Source organism: Nicotiana tabacum, chromosome 8 (genome assembly GCF_000715075.1).
Source record: "Nicotiana tabacum cultivar K326 chromosome 8, ASM71507v2, whole genome shotgun sequence".
Classification (NCBI taxonomy): domain Eukaryota; kingdom Viridiplantae; phylum Streptophyta; class Magnoliopsida; order Solanales; family Solanaceae; genus Nicotiana; species Nicotiana tabacum.
The window spans coordinates 26,512,498-26,538,118 of record NC_134087.1 but is presented as its reverse complement, the minus strand read 5'-3'; the positions used below and the strand labels follow the sequence as shown (position 1 = coordinate 26,538,118).

The following is a 25,621-nucleotide window of genomic DNA, read 5'->3' as shown; positions in this document are numbered from 1 at the left end:
AATGCCGAGCCACTCAAACTCTGGCTAAAGTATGCCATCAATAGCTCGCCTTTCCCGCTGGCTCCTCTTATTTTACTGTAGAATCCCCTCAAATGGGCCACTGGGTCTCCTTGACCATCAAATCAAACTTCGGTATCTTAAATCCCACCAGCAACTGAACATCAGAAAATAGACGCAAATCTTTATAAGTCACGCTCACCTGACCTCCCAATCCTTGCATGTTTCTTAATGACTGTTCTAGGCTTCTAACCTTCCTGAACATATCCTCCGGTTCTGGGGTTTTAGGTGGTTTCTCAGTCTTAACAGGGAGGTCAAAATGAGGAGTGTAGGAGTAAGGTTCTGGGGCCTTGAAAGTAGGCTCCGGGGGATAGTATTGGTTATCTTGGGTCTGGAATAAAGGCTTACTGGAGGATCGGTTGAGTTTAGCGGGTGGGTGCCACGAAAACATGGATGGCTAGTGGAGGAGGGTATGGAATTGGTTTGGATGGTGGAGCTTGTGGTGTTTGGGAAGTGGTGCCCTGGTAGTGGTGGTAAATGGGGAAGCCTGGAGATGAATCAACAGTGGGAGGTTCTTGGGATTGAGCCAGTGGATGGACAAAAGCAGGGTTGGCGAGGTAGGATGGTGGTGGATTCCCTTTTACCCATGTCTGGTACATCTCTGCCATCTAATGTTTCAGCTTATACAACTCCTCTTTCAGATTAACATCAGACTCTTCCCCCCTCTCTTGATGGATCAATAACACTTGCATCTAGTTCTTGGTTGGCAATGATCAACTTGTCTTTGGACCTGGTGTTGTACGGATGAGTTGCCAGAATGCCAAACAAACTAACCACCTACCTGGACTTGATGAAAACAACAAACTTGTTAGCAATTAGGGCTTAACAGATAGGCAACCGCACGTTGGGGATGCAATGCACCTAAGCAGTTAACCACTTCTATTATGCATTTGATCGGTTGCTTGCGTTATCTCGACTTTCCTTAATTTTCATTTTGCAACTTCTTTCTTTTTTCATTCCTGCTTTTCTTTGCTTGATTCTTATTTTTATTTTATTCCCTCATTTTCCTCTCTTGTTTTGGTATTGTTTCCCTCCTACAATTCTCTTGTTTTCTCTCTTTTTTCGGTCTTTTTTCTTCTTTTCATTTCACGGTTATGATCGAATCCTATGGGGATTGCCTACGTATCATGGCGCCACATGAATCAGACCAAGCGTAGTTCTAGGGGATAAGTGTAAAAATAAATAAATAAAAAAATATTTTGTAGTTTTCAAAATTTTTCATAAAATAAAAACATCTTGATTACAACGACTCATCCTATCATAAAAACTGACAGACTCAAAAAAAGGGGGACTAACAGACTCCAACAGAAAGATGAAAATACAGACTCGAAAGCAGACTAACAGACTCCAACAAAGAAAACTAAAAATACAGACTCGAATGAAAATCATGAATACATCAGTGCCTCAATTGCTCCAGGGGCCCGCGGGACATCAGTCGGTCTCGCCATGGGCCTATGTGCAAGATCCCCTTGAAGGCGCTCCAGGTCACTCATTATTTGGCGAACAAAGGTCATTACCACAACAAAGAAGGTGGTGCTAGTCATGTCTTCACATTCATGACACTTTATGACGATGTAGTCAACAATGTCTCTAACCCTCTCCTTGATGATACCCTTTTCTTGGAGCAAACGCCTTATTTTCTGAGACCTAGCTTCTAGCACCTGGGCATCATGAAGGTTTTGACCCTGCAACTATTGCATATCTTCCTCTAATTGGGCCATTAACGCATAGCAATGTTCCCTTTCTGCTTTAAAATTCTTAGCTTGTTTGACCATCTCATTTTCGAGGGTAGCTAGCTTTTTCTTCAAATTGGTGACTGTTCCCTCATATTTCCTTTTCAACTCCTGGACAAACTCTGCTCGTCCCTCTGCGTTCTTTGCTAACTGTGACTGGGCCCTTTCCAAATTACCCTAAGATTTTTCCAGATCATCCTCACACTTAGCTAATTTCCTCTTGAGACCACTTATGAGTCTTTCATCCTTTCGGCTCCTTTCCTGATTCTCAGCAGCTATTTTCATTTTTTGGATCTGTGCTCGAAGGGCCTTGTTTCCTTGAGTCAATTTCTTCTTCTCCCCTTCATTGGCTGCGGCCTGTACACTTTTGTCAAATTTAAGATCCCGGATCTGTCCCTCCAATTTGCTTATGGTGGCTTTGTAGTTTTCCTCTTTTGCCAACCAATCCCATTGCTCCTACGCTCTATCAGTGAATTGTTGGACATGAGGCCTTTTTGTGGGCCGTTCGGGATCTTGATGGACTTGGGAACTTTTACCGTACCAAGTTGTGTAACTAGGCTCCAACTCGCCTCTGGATAGATCTTGTACCTAAGTCTTTGGCTCTAAGAACCTACATTGATGCCAAATTCGACGTACCCTTTCTTCTGGGAAAGTAGCTTTTGGTTGCAATTCGATGACCTGCCGACTCAAATCCTCATCATGTGGGATGTTCTGGTACCTGCCTAACTGACGTAGAACTCTGTGCAGGGCATAAGGCTGAATGCTCCGGAGCCCCATCAATAGAAGAAAATACACCTCAACCGACATATAAATGACTTCACTGGCCGAGAGCCACCCGAATGTCCATTCAATCTTGTTTGCAGTCAGGGAGCTCAAGTGTGCAAACCAAGCTTCCGTACCATCTGGAAACTCATAGCCCTTCACTCGTTGTTCATATTTTTCAATGCATTGAAGACCGGTCATACCTAGGTTTATGTACCCCGAGCGGTGACACAGGTGTCCCTCCATCCAGAGTTGTAGAAGCATATTGCATCCTTCAAAAAACTTTCCTCCTTCTCGGAAAATAGTTAGAGCTCGGTAAATCTCCGCCAATATCATCGGTACAATGGTGACATTTGCCTTAGTAATGAAGTAGGCTATCCCCACAAGCCCCAATTCTATGTTTCCATCTTTTCTTGGACAAATTAAAACACCCAGGAATACCACTATGAAAGCCAATCCCCGCCGAGCTTCCCACTTATCTTTGTTCCCCGAGTGAGTAAGACCGGTATCTGGCATCTCAAAACCGTGGGGATTCCCATAACGTCGGTACAAAAAGTATAATGTGCAGAATCCCTTGGCCAAATTTGCGTCTTGAACTTCCCGACTGATGCTTAGAAGGTCCAAAAATTTATGAGGAGTCACTGTTCTGGGTGCCACCGGGTATTGATTTCTAAAATTTCTACTAAAACCAGCGTAGCCCGCTATTTCCTCAAGCGTAGGGGTTGGCTCAAAATCAGCAAAATGGAATACATTATGTGCTGGGTCCCAGAAGGGTATCAATGCCTCAATTATATCCTTCCTCGGCTTGATCTTCAGAAGCCCAACAAGACCATCCAAAGCTTTTATCATAGTTTTTCTGCTGACTTCCCCCAAATCATGCCACCACATATGTAGTTCTAACGGGATTTCCTCGCGGACTGTGAAAGGTTCATTTTCAATTGTGCTCATCCCGCACAATTTGTTTAAGATGTTTGATTAAAAAACTATGATTTACTTTGACTCAAGAGAAAAACACCCATTTTCACAAAATTTAGAACAAAACATTCTTGCGAATACAACCCTTCAGCACCTCAAGAGAAAAAAAAACTTTTTAGGGATGTTTTTGTTAATCAACCATTTGTTTTTTGAAAAAGAACCCTAGGTGGCTATTCTTGCAAAAACAGTTTTCCGGCGCCCTTTGGGGCATTTTTGGCTATTTTGGACAAGAATGGTGCCACCTAATTTATTTATGACAAAACAGCGACACTTCATATTTTTTGGATTATTTTTACAAAGGAGTTGGGACCGATGAGTGTTGCCTACGTATCCCACATCCGATGAGAATCAAACTTGCATAGCTCGGTCAATTTTGACGCAACAGAAAACACAAACTTTTGAAGTAGCTTTTTTTTTCTTTTTTTTTTTTCGAAAATTTCGGCAGAGTTTTGGGGTATTTTGGACAACAGGTTTTTCCACATGCAGGTAATTTCCTCTCTCTCACCTCAATCTGGTTTTTCTCCATTTCTCCCTTATTTTAGAAGCCGATCAACATGCAATCCGAGTCAAATAAATGCTCTAGTAGCAAGCAAAATGCATCAGGATGGTCTTTTGATTTCAGGTGCACCTGTCCTAGACGGACCCAACCCTTGTGTTGAGTCCCCAAAGTCAAAATGCGCATGATGCAAACAAGCGTTCCTACTAGGAATATGACATGAAGCTATGTTATACTAGGTTTGAAAGCCTGAGTTTATTTGTTCTAGACCTGGCTTACTCGAGCGGATAGCTCAAGCCTGGGGGAGGGGGCAGCGTACCGTGAATACAAAAGCTTCACCGGCTTTACAACTTGTCCGAACCTCGTTCTAAGATTGGGATATGACTTTAATAAAAGAGAAGTCACATGAAGTGCACACTTCCCAAATGATTTAGAAGACTCAGAGAGATGAGGGTTTCGTAGCAGTTTTTATATACAATTCAACCAAATATCAAAGTGGTAAAAGCAGCATTTAGCACATTAGGCCCAAACATGTAAATAAAACTAGATAATAAATAAAGTCAAATATAACAATTATTCTAAGCTCGAATTCTTGAACCCTGAACCAGAGATTCTGGGTTCTTGTCCCCAACAGAGTCGCTAGAGCTGTCACACCTCCTTTTTTTACCGGAGGGTATAAGAGAGTTTTTCCACTTTAAGTGACATTATTCGAAATGTGATTATTTATTTAATTCAGAGTCGCCACTTGGAATAGTTTTATTGGTGTTCCAAGTCACCGGTTTATTTTAAATCCCAAGTCGAGGAGATTCGACTTTCATTTTAAAGTCTGTGAACCAGAAATTCTAAGTAAATAATTCTGTTAACCCGGAAGAAGGTATTATCCATTCTTGGGTTCCGTTATTCTAGCACGGTCGCTTAAACTATTAAAAATAGCATATTATCCAATTTATTACATGTTTAAACTATTGTGAATTTTTAATTTATTAATCGCTTTTAATTATTTTAAAACGCTTTTAGGAAGTTTCAATGTTATTTAAAATATGCCTTCAACCACGCCACATGAAATGCACCCGCGATTCGCGACACGTTCTATTTAACGTTGTTAAGAATTGAAACTGGGTCACATGAAATGTACACCCGAATTAATAACTAAAGGAAAACCGATTTAAAGAACGCGCCTAAAGCAACTACGCAAGTTCAAATTAATAACAAAGTTCGCGAGGGCCATGAAAAATTCAATTGATGGCGCACCTTGATTTTTAAAGAGTTAGTATCAATTACATGAGGGCCATGTGTTATTTAATGAAAATGGCACACCTCAAATTTTCTATAAAAGCTAACTAGTTTTGTGAGGGCCATGGGCTTAGGAGTTTTGTTTGGCATGGCACGCCTCAAATTATTTCCAAGGATTTCTAATTGTATACATGCTTGAGGAGTTAAAATTAATTAAACATCACATTAAAGGACTCAAAATGATCCCAAATGAAGATACGATTGGGCCAACAATCCAAATCGGCCGTTCCATGGCTTTTCTGAAATGGCAGGCCTTTATTAAGATGAAACAAATGAGGTCCAATGACCTCTGCTAGGCCCTTCGGCGGGTTAGACCCACTACACATTGATAAAATCCAATGAAAATGTAAGACAACTGATAGTCCAACTTCGGATCAAATCAGTTAATCCAATTATAATCACAATAACTAATCCCCTAGCCTATATTTTAATCCAACACTATGCACGAATTAATTACTAAAGATTACCACATCTAGATTGATATATAAAAGGCATGTAGATTTAGTCACATGCTATTTTAACTGATGAACTCCATATCTTACTAAATAGACAATGATCCAATCAATTTAGATACTAACCAAATGACCTAATAAGGAAATAAAACAAACCTAAGTAACTTAACCAAATTCATAGCAATTCTCGAACTACTTGTTTTTCAACTGAAGAATGAAGCAAACAAAATTTTATCCAAAATAATGAATCCTAACAAATGACCAAATAGGCACAAAAAAACACAAACTATATTAGGAAATATTTGATTCGTATAAGAATGCAAATCTGCCGAAACTATCCTTAGCTGACTTGATAGTCACAAACGAGAAGAATAGGCCAAAGTTTTTTAAAAAACCCAACAAATTTCCACATCCTATCTTGAATCAATGAAAATATTATGCAAAAAGGTTTTCAAAGAGAACTTATTTGATCTTTAATTAAAAAATACATCAACAAATACTGTTAGGCCGGCTCCAATTACATCAGGAATTAACCAAAATAAATCCATATTATTGACATATACTCTTGAGCTTATGAAGTAAACTGAAAGTCCAAACTTACGATTACAAACAACTACATAACATTCACTGAAATTATACCAAGTTCAGTTAAACTTTAAACAAAACCAATTGACAAAATTAAGCTGTGACAAGAATACTAAGATCAAACTTTAAATAAGGCTGAAATTTAGACATTGGAACACCATCTTTCATTCAATACTCAATATTTTCACTCCAAGGATTCGAAAGTGTACCTGGATACAACCAAAATAGCAACAGAATTTTAAAAGAAGAAGGTAAGATCAGCAGTAATTCAGTAGGGAACTAGCAATCAACAACAGATCTTAAAACAACAACCAACAACAGCTCAACAGTCAACTTTTCATGTTTTGAAACCCAGAAATAAGGAGCAATTTAAGAACCAAAGAAAAAAGAAAATGCCAACTTCAATAGAACAGTAATGGTGATTTTGTTTTTGTATTTTTTCTTTCTGATTTTGCAGACTCTCTCAATGTTTGTATTTCTTCAGCCGTTTCTAGCTCTTAGTCTTCTAAAAATTGCCCCCATTTTTATGAAAAGCAAACTTAAATAGAAGGTCCCACGGCAGCAGAATTGGTTTTAAGTTTTACCAATTACCCATTCTCCAATTTTCATTTTTTCAACTTAGACCCTGATTTTTAGTCTCTTTGTTAAGTTAGCCCCATTATCCACTTTCCTAGCAGCTTCCTAGTTATCTAGGACAAATTTCTTTTATCCAAATTCCCTAAATTACCATTTGAATTCCTAGTATTAACCTTCCTAGCCTAAACCAATGCAGGCCACCTAATTCCCAAGCCTGGGCCTAAACAAGTGGGCTTCTAATACCCCAGGTCCACCTTACCATAAACCCCAAAAATGGTCCCAAATCAGTAAAGTAATGAAACAAATCAAGTAAAACCAAAGGGCTCGAAATAACCAATAGAACCCAAACGTGATGAACCCAAACCCACTTACTAATTCAGCCTACGATTGGCTAAAGAAATAAAGAGAAGAGAAAAAGAAGAAAAGTAGAACTGGGCATAGTGGAACCATTTAACAAACCAACAGAACTCTAATTTAAACAAAGAAAACAAGATAAAATTGACCTACTAATTTGAACAAACCATAGCAGAATTAAATGAACGAGGGTATGGTAAAAAGAAATAAAATCAAAATCGGGAGGCAAACAAAGTTGAAGAAGAAACAGGCATACAATCAAAGGAGAAAACATGTACTGTTTTACCAGAAACACATGAGTGAGCGTTGCTTCGACAAATCTGCCGGTCTTTGGCCTTGCATGGGGATGGTGGACTTCGAAACGAGTTGAAATCCATGCTAATTACTCATCCTCAAAGAGAATAGTTGACTGGCATAGGTTTCGACCCATTATCGGCCCAGAAAAACTGCTTAAACTTGGAAAATGGAGCAAAATTAGGGTTTCAAATTTTGACATCAGATTTGGGATTTGGAGGTAAGAGTGGGGATTTTGGGGATATTAGTGTTAAATTCGTGTTCCATGAGGTGTGGGGATTGTGTGGTGAAATTTTGGTGGAATTTGGAGCTCAAACGCCGGTGGGAATGTCGGAGATTTTTGTGGGCGGCGCTAGGGTTTGGCTTGAGAGAGATGAGAGAGAAGCTGAAGAACAGTACTTAGTCCTAGGTTATTCTGATGAGGACTTGGACAGTTTTAAGTAAAAATGGGGATAGTCCTTATGGCCGTTGTATGAATTAAAATGAAAGGCTGGGATTAACTTAAAGCTCTTGAACTTAAAACGACGTAGTTTCGTTCCTATACTACGTCGTTTCAAGGGTCTCGGGGCTGAAGGCTTGGACCGGTGTGGGTGGAGTTTGGGCCTGGACTGGGAAGAATTTTGAGTGGGTCTTCAATTAAAAATGGCCCAAAATCACAGCCTTTCCTTATTTTCTTTTCTTTTTTTTTCAATTTTCAATTTTCATTTTCCTTTCAAATTAATTTAAAACCTAAATTAACTCTAAAACTAAATTAATTTACCAAATTAAGCTAATTATTCATCATAGTATTTACAAAACTAATTAACTCCTAAATTAAAAGAAGAACTACAAAATTTAAAACTAAAAAGTTAAAAATGCAAAGTGAGCCATTTTTGTGATTTTTCATTTTTATAAAACAACTAATTTACTAATTAACCAAAAATGTAAAAATAAATCCCAAATGCCATGCAAAGTGTTTTTGTATTTTTTCATGATTTAAATAAAATAAACATGCACAGACAAATGCAAACAATTAACAAAATCCTATGAAAAATCTACAAAAATTGCAAATAATGGGAAAAACATTATTTTCTTAGAGTTTATGAGAGTAATTCCTATAGGGCAAAAATCACGTGCTCACACTTATCGTTTAATTTGACGTCCAATTAAATGGACTAGCCCAATACATATATATTTAATTTAAGTAATTAGCCCAATTTACTAGCCACCATATTTGCATGGACTAATATCTTGAATTTAATATGGTCCAAATTATTTATGAATTTAAATCCGATAAATTTAAATGTTTATAAATGCCCCTACTTGAAAACTTGTTGTTTTGAACTTCGAAGACTAGTCTTGAAGTACCAACTATATGTGATAATTTCCCCCCACATAATTTGACATCTTGTTTCATTTGAGTATTTGGCAGCATACGTAAATGCTGCAAGGCTACCAATATTTGTGTGGTAGTCAATCGGCCTATGTAACACATTGATTCAATATTTATTAATCATTTTAGCATGTTGCATTTCTTTTTCTATTACGGTAATGCCTTATGCATTTGTCTTCCAATTGGAAAGGGATTTGGTCCTCTCTTCTTTTTAAGGATGTAAACGCCCAGTCAATTCTCACGTAAAGAGGGTATTTGGCTAAGCTTATAAGCTTGTCAAACTGCCTTATAAGTATTTTTTTGGCTTATTTATGCGTTTGATAAAATTAAAAGTGCTTATAAGTTAAAATTAAGCCAAAAGCCATAAGTTGGTCTCCCCCAACTTATCAAATTTCAGCTTATAAGCACTTTAGGTTTGACCAAAATATTTACTATTCTATCCCTAAAATAATTCTTTTTAAACAAAACTCCTCGTATACCCAATTCTTCTTATTATTAATTTCAGCACTTTTATCCAAATACGTAACTGTTTATTTTTTAAATCAGCTTCGTCACTTAAAAGTGTTTTTCAGCACCTAATCCTTATCAGCTACTTAAATCAGCTAAGCCAAATGGGCTCAAACTTATTTCCTTATTTTAAGGAAATGATGTTGTTACCGCGTTTTGCAGAATTAGTCAAAAGATGGTAATTCATGGTAATCAAACACTGTTAAGGCTTCTTATCCATACTTATCCCATGAACTTCTTGCCATTTCACTACTTGGGATTAGCTTGATTTGGAATACTCCCTGACTTGGTCAGTCCTCTACATTAAATAGGAAAAATATTTTCAGGTTCCATACGTGGCAATAGGTGGCTTCAAGATCATCCTTTTGCATTGCTTTTGCACTTATCTTCCAATAGATAAAGGATCTGCTGTCCTTTATTTAAGGATTCAAGTACCATTCTCATTTCCTTATTTTGAGGAAACAAACTTGTTTAGTATTTGTAGAATTCATTCCATAAACAACAACTCGTAGTTGTGTCCATGCCTATAAATACTAGCCTTGAGATACAATTGTAATCATGCGTCCCTGATAGATGACCAAAGCAGACTCGAAAGTTGGCTTCTCTTAAGTGTTTTCAGTTCATTACATAGTGCTCTCATGAATCTGCGTGGACTTTTACGGGTTTAATCGTCTTGTACATGTAAATATATGAATTCATACTGATTTTCTTTCTTTTTTTCTTGTGCATCAAGCAGGTGACACCTTAAGGACTTAAATTTATTTGTCGTTGCCAGGTAAAGTTCTTTCCTTTTCTTATACATTCTTCTACTTTTCATTTCTTTTTCAAGGCTCAAAAGGAGTCGATTCTGATACAAACACTAATTTTAAAGTGGTACCAAAAGTTTACTTCGTTCAGACAGAAGACTTTACCTTATTCTGTTCAAGCGAAGATTTTTCGTTATTCCTTTCGAGCCGAAGGCTTTACTTTACCTTGACCAATGAGAAGGCTTTACAATGTTCAGAGTAAAGATCATTAAGCTGTCTAAACTGAAGATTTTATGTTGTTCGATGTAAGGACCATTATACCGTTTAAGCCAAAAAATTTATTTTATAATAAGCAAAGATCATTACATTGTTTAAACCAAAGACTTTACTGTATACGAGGCAAAGACCAATATATTGTCTGAGTCAAATATTTTACTTTGTCCGATCAGTAGACCGTCTAAGCCAAACTTTATTTTATCTGAAACGAAGATGATTACACCGTTCGAGCCAGAGATTTTATCTTGTCTGAAGTGAAGACTATTACACCGTTTGAGGCAAAAATTTACTTTGTATGAGGTGAAGACCATTACACCATCTGAGCCAAAGACTTTACTTTATACAAGGCAAATTATATTACACCGGCTAAGCTGAAAATTATATTTTGCAAAGGCGAAGACAACCATCTAAGCTGAAGAGTTTACTTTGTCCGAGGCTAAGACCATTATACTGTCTAAACTGAAGACTATATTTTGTCCAAGAATTTGACTTTCTTTATCAATGGCAAAGACCATCACACCAAAGACTTTACTTTTATCTGAGGCAAAGACCATTACACCGTCTGAGCCAAAGATTTATTTTGTCTGAAGCGAAGATCATTATACTGCCTGAGCTAAAGACTTCATTTTATTTGAAGCGAAGACCATTATAGAGTCTAACTTGCAGATTTTATTTTATCGCCAAAAGATTTTACCTTTTGGTGCAAAGGAACAAAAGCTCGTCCTCATTTCGAGATGCACGAATCAGAGATTGTATGAAGCATGATTTCTTTTTCAAAAAGCTGACCACCAAGAATATCTCTTCAATTTGGATCTTCACATGTAATTTTATGATCTCCTTTATATAGATATGTTTTTTTTTTTGCAGGTAGAATAAGAAATCAATTCCAAAGATATCACTTTAGTAAAGAAAATCTCGCAGTTGAAGGATCCTCTTTCTGCAACACAAATCAAGTCATGCAAGCCAACATTTTAAATACTTCTAGTTGAAGATTTAAAGACATATTAAAATCTTCCTTCTAATAGTTCAAGATCTAAATATTAAAGATGGTGCAGACTATATCAAAGGATTTTACTATACACTTGGAGATATACTGAAGCTTCCAATTAAAGAATTGAAGGCTATATCAATTTGAAGACTTCAAGACTTCTGATTGGCTTTCAATTGAAGATTAGCTTGTAAATTTCAACTTAAAGACATGGCAAACTTGAAAGCCTCTACTTGAAGACTTGACAGATTTGAAGACTTTAAGTTGATGATTCAACTTGAAAATTTTGCAGAATTGAAGACTTCAACTCTTGGCGAATTCGAAGGCCTTAACTTGACTTGGTGAATTTGAAGACTGCAACTTTAAGACCTAGCGGGCTTGAACACTTCAAATTAATGATGTAACAGACTTGAAAAAATTAACTTGACTTAGAATTGGAGACTTCAAATTGAATATTTAGCCTCTTATTAAAAAAACTACAATCATTCCATCAAAAGACTCAATTTGACATGGAAGGCCTGCCCCCATTGAGCCATCAAGATAAGATAGAGAGTTCAACGAAAGAATACATGTATGACTGACTAATTTTCAAGTGTCAATCAAGTGAATTTTATTCCATCATACCTCATTTGAATAATGCCTTGGGTAATATGTATTTTTGAACTCATATGACTGAACTTAGAATGAAACTCTAAGTTGCCTACGTACCTCGGTGAAGAGGATCAAGTCATTCCATAGTTAGAAATGGGTGAGTGTTTTTTTTGCGTCCTAACTTTTGCCTAGGCTGCCTTTTTCGAGGTCTTCAATCTAGCAGACTTTTTTTTTGGATGTCCTAACTTTTGCCTAAGCCGTCTCTTTCGAGGTTTTCAACCTAGCGGACTTTTTTGTGGGCCGTGCATAGTATATACTCTTGCAGGTCAGGAGTAACATGCAGTTTATGCTCGTGCATCAAGGAGCGTATTTGTTTTCTTCAAGGATAGTATCTCTTCATGAATTTCCCGTTGATGGGGCTATTCCGCAAACCTTCCAAGTCAACTATCTTGTAAGCGCCACTTGAGTATACCTCTTGTACGATATATGGTCCATCCCACTTAGCAGAGAATTTGCCCCCACATCAACGAGAGGTAATAATAGGCCTTTTGACCACAAGAACTTGGACACCCACTTGGAAAGATCTAAAGCGTACCCTTTTGTTAAAAGATTGAGACAGGCGAGCTTGGTAACATTCAAGGCTTTGTTGAGCTTCTACCCTATTTTCATCAAGAGATTCCAATTCTTTAAGGCGTAACCGAGCATTTTCTTCATCAGTGAGTCTTTTTTCAATGGCCAGCCGCAACGATGGGATTTGATGCTCAAGTGGAAGGACTGCTTCAACTCCATAAATAAGGGAATAAGGAGTCGCTTTCGTTGGTGTGCGATATGTGGTCCTATATGCCCAAAAGCCTCTTCCATTCTCTCATGCCAATCTCTCTTAGACTTAGAAACAACTTTTTTCAACAATTTACAGAGTGTCTTGTTAAATGCTTCAGCTAGTCCATTAGCAGCAGCATAATACATGGAGGAATTAAATTGCTTGAAGCCAAAAAGATCACATATTTTATTCATCAACTTTTTATCAAATGGCTTACCATTGTCCGTCAATATATATCGTGGAATGCCAAATCGATAGATAATATTGACTCGGATAAAGTTAGCTACATTTTCCTTCTTTATTTCCTTAAGAGAAAGAACTTCTGGCCACTTCGAAAAGTAATCAGTTACGGCCAAAATATATAGATGTCCACCAGAAGACTTCGGCAGTGGACCAACAACATCTAAACCCCAAACATCAAATGGCCAAGAGGCAACAGTTGGGTGTAATACTTCAGGCGGTTGATGTATGAAGATAGCATGGAATTGGCAAGCCTCCGAGCGTAATCCAAATAATCTTTCACCATGGTTGGCCAATAATATCCCATTATTTTTATGTTGAAATGAAGTTTTGGCCCAGATTGATGCACACCACATACTCCAGAGTGTGCTTCTTGTAAGGCTCGAAGGGATTCATCAGTCCCCAAACAATGTAAGAGCACTCCATCAAATGATCATCTGTAGAGTGTATTCTTGTAATAAAGAAAACAAGGGGCTCTCCTTCGGATTTCCGTTTTCCTTCGTGGATTTTATGGAAATATATCGTAACAAAGATAATCGATTAATGGTTATCGCCAGTCTTCAATTCCAACCTTAAGAACGGAAGCAATATGCTCAACTTCGCTTTCTTCTTCCTCATAGCCATTTGGTGGAGGAACTACCCATCTTTGGCAAAGAACGACTTGTGTCTGATTAGGCAAAGAAAATTTAGAAGCTAAGGCTGCTAATGCATCATATCTCTTATTTTCCTTTCTCGGCACGTGTTGAATAGTTACCTCTCCAAGTCAACTTACCAATCGTTGAGCATATTTGTGATATGGAACCAACTCTGGCTTCTTGACCTCATAGCTACCCAAAATCTGATTGATCACTAACTTGGAGTCTCTAAAAACTTGTAGTTGCAATTGTTTGATATCCACAGCCATTTCAAGCCCAAGTATGAACGCTTGATATTCAACAACATTATTGGAGCACCATTGTTTCAGAGTGAAAAAATATGGCAAAACTTCTTCTTGAGAAGTGATAAACACTATTCTAGCGCCAACTCCTTCACGATGTGTAGCGCTATCAAAATACATCTTCCAAGGAGGTTGAATTTCTATGATCATTGCATCTTCATCAGGCAATTCATCAGACAACTCCCAATCATCTAGAATCGGATGGTCAGCTAGGAAGTCTGCTAATGCTTGTCCTTTTACTGCATTTTGAGGAACATACACAATTTCAAATTGTTGAAATTGTAGGTACCACCTCGCTAATTCATCACTTAGGACTAGTTTAAACATGACAAACTTGATGCGGTTCACTCTTGAGACGAGTCGCACAATGTGGGTTTGGAAGTAATGCTTCAGCTTCTGAATAGAGAAGACAAGTGCCAAACATAACTTCTCAATAGGAGAATACTTGAGCTCATTTGGTGTCATCATCTTACTCAAGTAATAAAGCACATTTTCTTTGCCTTCACTGTTTCCTTGAGCGAGAAGCGCTTACACAGACCTTTCCTGTGCTAAAATGTATAATATTAATGGCTTTCTAGGTATTGGGGCTGCCAATACTGGAGGTTTCATCAGATAAGACTTAATGCTTTCAAAAGCATTTCTGCAAGCTTGGTCCCATTCAAAAGGAACCCCTTTCTTCATGAGGCGGCTAAATGGTTGGCATCTTCCAGCCAGATTCGAAATAAATCTCCTAAGATATGCCAACTTACCTTTCAAGCTTTTAATTCATGAATATCTTTAGGCTCGAGCATTTTCAAGATAGCATCTACTTTAGCTTTATCAATTTTGATACTTCGATGTCGAACAATAAACCGAGGAACTTCCCAGAAGTAACTCAAAAAGAGTACTTCAACGGGTTCATTCTGAGTTGGTATCTCCAAAGCCGTTCAAATACCATCCTTAAATCGTGCAAGTGATCATCTTTCTTCCTTGACTTTACCACCAAGTCGTCAACATAACACTCCACGTTTTTATGAAGCATGTCATCAAAAATATTTTTCATGGCACGTTGATATGTAGCACCAGCATTCTTCAAACCGAAAGGCATTACCTTGTAGCAGTATGTACCTTTAGGGGTGCGAAATGCAGTAAGTTCTTCGTCCTTCGGTGCCATGCGAATTTGATTATATCTAGATGAACCACCCCTGAAAGACATCGCCTCGTATCTAGTTGTATCAATCATGATCTCAGGGATAGGAAAAGGAAATTCATCCTTAGGAAAAGCGTTATTTAGGTCCCTAAAGTCAACACAAACTCGGATTTGGCCATTCTTCTTTCTTACAGAGACGATGCTTGAAATCCATGTAGGATATTTAACTTCACAAACAAAACCAGCCTCAATAAGCTTGTTAACTTTGGTTTCAATCAAGGGAACCAGTTCAGGTCTGAAACAACGTTGTGCTTGCTTCACAGGACGAGCACCTCGTCTGACAGCAAGATGATGAACAACCACCTTGGGGTCTAAACCTGGCATTTCTTTGTAGCTCCAAGCAAATACGTCTTTGAACTCCTTAAGCAGCTCAATATATTTGCCCTCTTCATCATTAGTTAGAGAGGCACTGACATATGTGGGTTTTGGATCTTTAACTACTTCGAGATTGACTTCTTTTAGCGCATCAATCGTTGTCTTCACCCCTTCTTCAAGCTCAGGTGGTGTATCTTTAGCGTCTTCATCTTTTTGAGGATCACCATTATTAAAAGATATATGATGACATACATGAATATCAAGGCACTTTTCCTTGACTTCCGTATAAGATGAAACATTTTGTTCATCATAAATGGAGATATGATATGATGACCCCACACTATCTTCATCTTCCTCCCATTCTCTAGTGTGTACTATAGTATGAGCCTTTGCTTTGAGGACCTTTTCGCACGAAACTACAAGTTTGGTCTCTCGCCTCATTCTAGAAGGAATCAAACTTGGGAAGTCTGTGGTCAAAATCTCCTTTTAGCGAAGATAGGTGCTCCAATCCTTCTATCACTTCCATGACGCTTGTTTTCCTTCTTCAATGGTCCCAACCTATCAAAGACTGAGGTCCTTGGCTTTGTAAGTCGATTAAACACAGAAGGCTTCTTATTGAGCGTCGTAGACACTTCTTTAGCAGTAATGTAATTGCAACTTGCTCTTTTAATGGAGATACGGATTGGCGAGGGTTGTTTGTAACCCAATCCTTTACGTGATTGCTTCAGTGGGTACGGCCAACAATGGCAGAAAAGTGTAACAAATGTAGAATCAGAGGAATACCATAGAGATGTGCAGTGATTGTAACAACAAATTTTCGCGTCGAGAAAAATAAATAATCTAGACTGGAAAATTGCGTAACAAATGCAGTATTTAATTTCAATAAATGAAAGTATTACAATCTCTATGACATTCCTCTGATTTTTCAAGAATGTAAAGTATCTTAATGAGCTTGACTTTGATTTGATTCAAGGGCTTGTAAAGCTTGATATTGAATCTCCTACTTGAACTTGAATTTGGGTTTGATCACGAACAAGTAATTTGATCTTGAACGCCTTGGTATTTGATTTTATTGCTTTTCTTTGATTTTAAAATCTTAGGGTCCATTCCAGTGCATGTAAATAAATTTCTTTTAGCTGGACTTGTATTGCGTCCCTTTTTTTTGTCCATTTAGTATTTGTTTGGATTTAATACTTAGCATTTTAAAAGCCAACTTGACATGTCTTTGAGAATTTCTTGAGTTCCTCCTTAACCGTATAAAATCAATTAGAGCATTTTTATATCTTCCCACAGGTTTATGTACCTCTTTTCGACAAATATTCTTCAGTTATTTTGCTTGTCATGCAACCTTGTCTGGCGAATACCATTACACCGTCTAAGCTAAAAGCTTTATTTTCTCCGATGCGAAGACCACTACAACATCTAAGTTGGAGACTTTGTTTTGTCCGAGGTAAAGACCATTGCACCGTCTAAGCCAAAGATTTTATTTTATCTGAAACGAAGACCATTACACCTTCTAAGCTAATGAATTCATCTTGTTTGAAGATTTAACTTCATTTTATCTGAGGCATATACCATTACACCGTCTGGGCCAAAGAGTTATTTTGTCTGAAGCGAAGACCATTACAGCGTCTAAGCTAATGACTTCATCTTGTTTGAATATTTAACTTCATTTTATCTGAGGCATAGACCATTACACCGTCTGGGCCAAAGATTTATTTTGTATGAAGTGAAGACTATTACACTGTTTAAGCTAATGACTTCATCTTATTTGAAAATTTAACTTCATTTTATCTGAGGCATAGACTATTACACCGTCTGGGCCAAAGATTTATTTTGTCTGAAGCGAAGACCATTAAACCGTCTAAGCTAATGACTTCATCTTGTTTGAATATTTAAATTCATTTTATCTGAGGCATAGGCCATTACACTGTCTGGGCCAAAGATTTATTTTGTCTGAAACGAAGACCATTACACCGTCTAAGCTAATGACTTCATCTTGTTTGAAGATTTAACTTCATTTTATCTAAGGCATAGACCTGTTTAAGCCAAAGACTTCACTTTATTTGAAAACTTGACTTTCTTCATCTATGGTAAAGACCATTACACCGTCCAAGACAAAGACTTTGCCTTTTCCATGCTTGGTAGGATTAGTCTTGAGATATGACACATTATATTATGAATTTAAGGCCATGAATATCGCATTTCTAAGTTAAGTTCTAATAAACACTTTTCTCTCTTTTTGCAGTCTAAACATAGTTTACTTCAAAGACTCAAGAATTTCTTCCTCTTATTCACAATGCCTTATTATTTCGGACCATAAGGTAAGCAAGGAAGGGACAAGGTTACTAGTTGATAGGTCAATAATCTGCCAATATGCTGCAGCTTCATGTGTACCTTTGAGGGACCTACCTTATTTGGCAGACTGGACGCTTGAATACAATAGTCGTCCTCCAAAAACATGGATGCTTTGCACTACTACTCATCATGCTTGGAATATCGCGAGTACCTTACCATGCCTAGGGCGTCGAATTATTAACAAGGAAACTCAATGGGGTAATAATTTGCCGTTCGGCAGTGAATTTCATTACGTTCCTGGCTACTGGGAATGGGCAGAAGACGTCCTAAGTAGGTGTCGCTTGTCACTGGAGGGTGCAAGAGTTTATGATGCCGTATATTTTCATTCTTCACATATGACCATAATACGAATATTATGCAGGCTTTCTGTGAGGCATGGTGCCCTATTACCAATACATTGATTACCTCTGCTGGAGAACTATTCATATCACTTTGGGATTTGTATAAGATTGGTGGTTTCCCTATAATAGGATCTCCTTACGAGGAAGTTGTGCCAAACATTGAAGAGCTTACAGGCACATATGACAAGGGGAGAAGGTTTCTTCCCCAGACTTGTGAGCATTTATTTGATGCCTTCCATCGGCTCCAAAAGGGAGGTAGCAATGATCCAAAGGTTTCTGCGAAAAAATGGGTAGAGTTCTGGTGTAGGAAGACAATGAAGTATACTCATCCTCCTTTAAGGAAAGAAAAGAAGTCAGCTTATTTGAAATCGACGCACAATCCTACCGGAGTCATAGAGGAAGCAGTTAATTGGTCGACTGTTGAAGAAGCTTTATTCCATAAGCTAGGAGTTATGGATGACAAGAAAGACGAGACGTACTTGGCTGCTTTTCTATCTTGTTGGTTATGTATTTTTGTGCTCCCTTCAAAAGATGGTGCCTTCATTCGTCCTGGTACCTTTAAGATCGCGTGTCATCTTGCTTGTAAACGAAGAGTCATTCTTGCAGTCCCAGTCTTAGCCAGAATATATAAGGGTTTGAATGAGATTTCAAAGTGCTCGTTGCTTGATCCTGCTCAAACTTGTTTTCCAACTCATTATGTGTATGGTTGGTTAGCCGATTACTTTAAGACTCATTTTTCGTATGCAAAGGGGCCAGCTGTTCCTCTCATGGCCGCATGTTCTGGTAAAGGTGCTGCTAGATATTTTGGGAAAGAGGAAGCAAGGAAGCGTATTCATAATGGAGAAAATATCATTTGGACTTCGATAATGCCTCGCAGATTTGATCCGTACCACTACTATGACGATGGTAAGGCAGATGAGTCCAAGTTAAATTTCTGTATGAGTAGTCGCTCGAATTATCTTCTTTTGAGGGATGGAGTCAATTTTATTATTGAACCTTACAGCCCTCATCGATTTAGCCGCCAATTTGGTTTTTATCAAGACACCCCTGGTCACTTGGAGCAAGATTTTCGTGAGGCCTCATTAGAAGAAGGGTTAAGACTTGCACGAATTTGTGTGTTGACTAGATCTAAGTCGAGGGCAGTATTTCCTCCTTTTGGGTCCAACATGAAGAAATTTACATCGTCTAACTATAGATCTTGGTGGGCAAGGGCGCATGGAAGACTTCTTGAAGACCACTTACAATTTTTGATGAATACTGTTGAGCTAATCACAAATACCATTCAAGACCACAACGAGGATGTCTTAGTGATTGATAAGCTTCCTGCTTTACAATCAAAGGTAGTTGAGATGCGCGCAGGCAATAGACCCATGCTACACAAAGAAGTTCAAAGAGAAGAGATCCATACTCCAATTGACAAAAGTCTTATTCCATTTGGTGTAGTCGTTGATGCCTCTAACAAACGCCTATCCCAAGAGGAGAGTGATAACATCAAAGGAGATCAATGTTGGAAAAAGAAAAGGCCAAACCCAGAAGGGGTTGTAAAGGTCCAAAGCGTTGATAGCCCTTCAAGAACACGAACAACTTAGAATGAGAAGGTAAAAGAAAACATAAACTTTTTATTTTTGTTATCCGTGGCCAAATGAATTTGCTAAAGTGTTCTTACATTTATTTATTTATTTATTATTATTATTATTATTATTTTTCCAAGCTAATAACGTTGGAGCGTTGCAACAAGTAAGGCCATAAGATAGTGGTGAGTCTGTAGCAGGACCGAACCCACAAAAATTATCTTCCACAGCTAAAGTAGATCAAGAGGCAACTTCTATTTCTCATGATTGAATTAGGGCAAAGTTGGGCTCTGAATTGCGTGAACGGCAGCACTGCAGACAATGTCTCTGAGATTGAAGAAAACACTAAAGTGATCCTTGAGGCAGTAGGTGGGGATGATGTGGATATTTCCCCTTTGAAAAACCTATTAGAGTCCCTTTTTGAGCTTGCTGCTTCATATAACAAGACACGGTCGGATTTATCTGAGAAGGTTGAAGAGAATGCAATATCAGATGTTGAGGTACACCTTACAAATGCCATGATTGAAGAAGAAGAAGAGAAGGTTAGAGAAGCGTCATCTATCTGTCAGTCCCTAGTTACAGTGAAAGAGAAGATAGAGAAGCTCTGTGAAAAAGAGAAGAACTTAGAAGCCCTTTTAGAAGTTGTTGAGAAAGAAGTTGAAGAAGCCAAATTAGGAGCCTCAACTACTAGAAAGGAGTATGACGCATGCTGCACTGCCTCGTGGACTGCAGATGACTTGGCCGATTAGGAGAAGAAGAAGAAATACTTGGAAGCTATGCTCAAAGATTTGGCCAACTACAAGTTGTGCTTAGATTAGGCTATAACCAATACTCTATTTGTTTTTTCTTTTTCTTTTCTTCTTGCATTTGATTGTTTAGTAGATGTTCTTATCAGAAATAAAACTTTTTTTGCTTCACTGTATATTGTGAGTTCTCCTTAATGTTCCCCTTTGTTCTTGACTTATTTTTAGTGCTTTATGGATTTGAAGACTTGACATGCTTGCAGACTTTAATTTAAAGAACTAGCCGAGTTGAACACTTCAAATTGATGATGTAACAAGCCTGGAAAAATAAACTTGACTTAAAATTGGAGACTTCAACTTGAATACTTAGCCTCTTATTAAAGAAGCTACCATCATTCCATCAAAGACCTCAATTTGACATGGAGGACTTACCCCCATTGAGCCATCAAGACATGACAGAGGGTTCAACGAAAGAATACATGTACACCTAATTTTCTAGTGTCAATCAAGTGAATTATATTCCATCATACCTCATTTGAAAAATTCCTTGGGTAATATGTATTTTTTGAACTCATATGACTGAAAATAGAATGAAACTCTAAGCTGCCTACATACCTCGATGAAGAGCATCAAGTCATTCCGTAGTTTGAAATAGGTGAGTTTTTTTGTGTCCTAACTTTTGTTTAGGCCGCCTCTATCAAGGTTTTCAACCTAGCGGACTTTTTTTTGGATGTCCTAACTTTTGCCTAAGCCACCTCTTTCGAGGTTTTCAACCTAGAGGACTTTTTTGTGGGCCGTGCACAGTTTATACTCTTGCGGGTCAGGAGTAACATGCAGTTTATGCTCGTGCGTTGAGGAGCGTATCTGTTTTCTTCAAGGATAGTATCTCTTCATTAATTTCCCGCTGATGGGGCCAATCCACAAACCTTCCGAGTCAACTATCTTGTAAGCGCCACTTGAGTATACCTCTTGTACGATATATGGTCCATCCCACTTAGCAGAGAATTTGCCCACAGATCGACGAGAGATAATAATAGGCCTTTTGACCACAAGAACTTGGTCACCCACTGGGAAAGATCTAAGGCGTACCCTTTTGTTAAAAGATCGAGACAAGCAAGCTTGATAACATTCAAGGCTTTGTTGAGATTCTAGCCTCTTTTCATCAAGAGCTTCCAATTCTTCAAGGAGTAACCAAGCATTTTCTTCATCAGTGAGTCCTTTTTGAATGGCAAGCCGCAACGATGGGATTTGGCGCTCAAGTGGAAGGACTGCTTCAACTCCATAAACAAGCGAATAAGGAGTTGCTTGCGTTAGTGTGCAATATGTGGTCCTATATGCCCAAAGAGCTTCTTCCATTCTCTCATGCCAATCTCTCTTAGACTTAGAAACAACCTTTTTCAATAATTTGTAGAGTGTATTGTTAAATGCTTCAGCTAGTCCATTGGCAACAACATAATACATGGAGGAATAGCGTTGCTTGAAGCCAAAAAGATCACATATTTTATTCATCAACTTATTATCAAATGGCTTACCATTGTCCGTCAATATATATCGCGAAATGCCAAATTGATAGATAATATTGACTCGAATGAAGTTAGCTACATTTTCCTTCTTTACTTCCTTAAGAGAAACAACTTCTGCCCACTTCGACAATAGACCAATAACATCTAAACCCCAAGCATCAAATGGCCAAGAGGCAACAGTTGGGTGTAATACTTCAGGTGGTTGATATATGAAGTTAGCATGGAATTGGAAATCTTTACCCCTCCGAGCATAATCCAAACAATCTTTCACCATGGTTGGCCAATAATACCCCATTCTTTTTATGTTGAAATGAAGTTTTGGCACAGATTGATACGCACCACATACTCCAGAGTGTGCTTCTTGCAAGGCTCGAAGGGATTCATCAGTCCCCAAACAACGTAAGAGCACTCCATCAAATGAACGTCTGTAGAGTGTATTCTTTTAACAAAGAAAACGAGGGGCTCTCCTTCGGATTTTCGTTTTCCTTCGAAAATTTTCTAGCAATATACCGTAACAAAGATAATCGATTAACGGTTGTTGCCAGTCTTCAATTCCAAACTCAAGAACAGAAGCAGTATGCTCAGCTTCGCTTTCTTCTTCCTCATTGTCATTTGGTGGAGGAACTACCCATCTTTGGCAAACAGTGACTTGTGTCTGATCAGGAAAAGATAATGTAGAAGCTAAGGATGCTAATGTATCAGCTCTCTTATTTTCCTTTCTCGGCACGTGTAGAGTAGTTACCTCTGCCAGCCAACTTACCAATCTTTGAGCATATTTGTGATATGGCACCAACTCTGGATTCTTGACCTTATAGCTACCCAAAATTTGATTGATCACTAACTTGGAATCTCCAAAAAGTTGTGTTTGCAATTGTTTGATATCCACAGCCATTTCAAGCCCAAATATGAGCGCTTGATATTCAGCAACATTATTGGAGCACTGTTGTGTCAGAGTAAAAGAATAGGGCAAAACTTCTTCTTGAGAAGTGATAAACATTATTCCAGCGCCATCTCCTTCACGATGTGCAGCGCCATCAAAATATATCTTCCAAGGAGGCTGAATTTCTATGACCATTGCATCTTTATCAGGCAATTCATCAGACAACTCCCAATCATGTGGAATCGGATGGTCAGTTAGGAAGTCTTCTAATGCTTGTCCTTTTACTGCCTTTTGAGGAACATACACAATTTGAAATTGTTGAAATTGGAGGTACCACCTCGCTAATCGATCACTTAGGACTGGTTTAGACATGACAAACTTGATAGGGTTTGCTCTTGACACGAGTCGCACAACGTGAGCTTGGAAGTAATGATTCAGATTCTGAATAGAGAAGACAAGTGCCAAACATAACTTCTCAATAGGCAAATACTTGAGCACATTTGGCATCATCATCTGACTCAAGTAATAAAGTGCATTTTCTTTGCCTTCATTGTTTCCTTGATCTCGAAGCGCTCCTACCGACCTTTCATGTACTGAAACGTATAATATTAATGGCTTTCCAGGTATGGCGGTGGGTAGCCAGTACTGGGGTTTCATCAGATAAGACTTAATGCTTTCAAAATCATTTCTGCAAGCTTGAGCCCATTCAAAAGGAACCCCTTTCTTCATGAGGCGACTAAATGGTTGGCATCTTCCAGCCAGATTCGAAATAAATCTCCTAAGATATGCCAACTTACCCTGCAAGCTTTTTAATTCATGAATATCTTTAGGCTCGGGCATTTTCAAGATAGCATCCACCTTAGCTTGATCAATTTCGATACCTCGATGTTGAACATTAAAACCAAGGAACTTCCTAGAAGTAACTCCAAAAGCGCACTTCAATAGGTTCATTCTGAGTTGTATCTCCGAAGTCGCTCAAATACCATCCTCAAATCTTGCAAGTGATCATCTTTGGAAGTGATTTCTTCTTCTACCTGCAAAAAAAAAAAAAAAAAGAGAAACATATCCATATAAAGGAGATCATAAAATTACCTGTGAAGATTGAAGTTGAAGAGATATTTTTGGTGGTCAACTTTTTGAAAAAAATAAATCATGCTTCATACAATCTCTGATTCATGTATTTCGAAATGAGGACGAGTTTTCATTCTTTTGCGCCAAAAGGTCAAATCTTTTGGTGGTGAAGTAAAATCTTCAAGTTAAACTGTATAATGGACTTTGCTGATCTTCGTCTTGGGCAAACTATAGTCTTCAGCTTAAAAGGTGTAATGGTATTATCTTCGCACAAAGTAAAGTCTTCAGCCTAGAGGGTTGTCTTCGTCTTGGACAATGTATAGTCTTCAGCTTAGACAGTGTAATGGTCTTAGCCTCGGACAAAGTAAAGTCTTTAGCTTGGATGGTTGTCTTTGCTTCAGATAAAATAAATCTTTGGCTTATACAGTGTAATGGTCTTTGCCTCAGATAAAAGTAAAGTCTTTGGTTTAGATGATGTAATGATCTTTGCCTAAAATAAAGTAAAATCTTTGGCTTAGACTGTGTAATGGTCTATGCCGCAGATAAAATGAAGTTAAATCTTCAAACAAGATGAAGTCATTAGCTTAGCCGGTGTAATGATCTTCGCTTCAAATAAAATGAAGTCTTTAGCTCAGACAGCGTAATGTCTTTGCTTCAGACAAAATAAATCTTTGGCTCATACGATGTAATGGTCTTCACTTCAAACAAAACCTTTTGGCTTTGACAGACAGTGTAATGGTCTTCGCCAAACAAAGTTGAAAGGTAATTTGCATGACAAGCAAAACGACTAAAGTTAAACAACCAAAAAAAATATTTTGGATTTGTGTGAATAGCCAGGTGATATTAACTAAAGATGGAATCATAGCAGAAGTAAATCATCTAAAGGCAATCAAGTCAATTCCAATAAAGATCCATATGGCGATATATTGAGGAAGTCACTTGACTAGACTCACAATATTGACTGAATTTGCAAGTATAGACAAGTTTCACTTTTGGATTATAGCAAGCAACAAACGGATGAGTTCATGAATGATCCAAGCAAGTAATTAATGCATAGATTAAAAAAAAAACAAAAGTGTTGCAATAAATAAAGTCATGTGATTCAAAAATCACGCAATGGTACAAGGCCAAAAGAAAGTATCTGGCATGGTACATTCTTCTTATATAGGAATAAAAATTTCATATTCCCCCAGAAGAAAGATAAAACTACTCACTGATAGCTATTTCGCAGCAGATGTTGGAGAACAATTTTTTTTTTCCTTCTACTCTCTTCTTGAGTTTTCTTTGCTTTGGAATTTTGTGTGTATTTCAATCCAGGCTTATGGTGTCTCTATTTATAGATGTTTGGAGGAGTTCTCCTAATCCAGTAAGATGTGTAGTGGCTATGGTCTTCTCAAAGAATAAGATTTTATCTCCTAAAAAATAGGAAAATAGTAGCATGGGGAATTATCAATAGAAGATCCGATAAAGGTGAAGAGTCCTATAGAGATTGAGTCTAGCTGAATTCAAAGAGCAGGGAAAATTAAAAAAAAAAATTCGCGACGGAATGGGAAAACAACACAAAGTCTTTGCAAAT

General features: G+C 37.9%; 2 protein-coding genes across 2 annotated transcripts; one reads left to right on the top strand and one right to left on the bottom strand.

Annotated features, from left to right (window-relative positions):
• Window positions 1-13,664: 13,664 nt before the first annotated feature.
• LOC142163010 (uncharacterized) lies at window positions 13,665-14,519 on the bottom strand. The gene is made up of 2 exons (XM_075220257.1): window positions 13,890-14,519; window positions 13,665-13,784 (listed from the first exon to the last, which is right to left on the bottom strand). Exons 1-2 carry the CDS (start codon window positions 14,517-14,519, stop codon window positions 13,665-13,667), a joined length of 750 nt encoding a protein of 249 aa, XP_075076358.1.
• Window positions 14,520-18,271: 3,752 nt separating this feature from the next.
• LOC142163009 (uncharacterized) lies at window positions 18,272-19,846 on the top strand. Its single transcript, XM_075220256.1, has one exon. The coding sequence runs from the start codon at window positions 18,272-18,274 to the stop codon at window positions 19,844-19,846; it is 1,575 nt and encodes a 524-aa protein (XP_075076357.1).
• The last annotated feature ends 5,775 nt before the right edge of the window (window positions 19,847-25,621 follow it).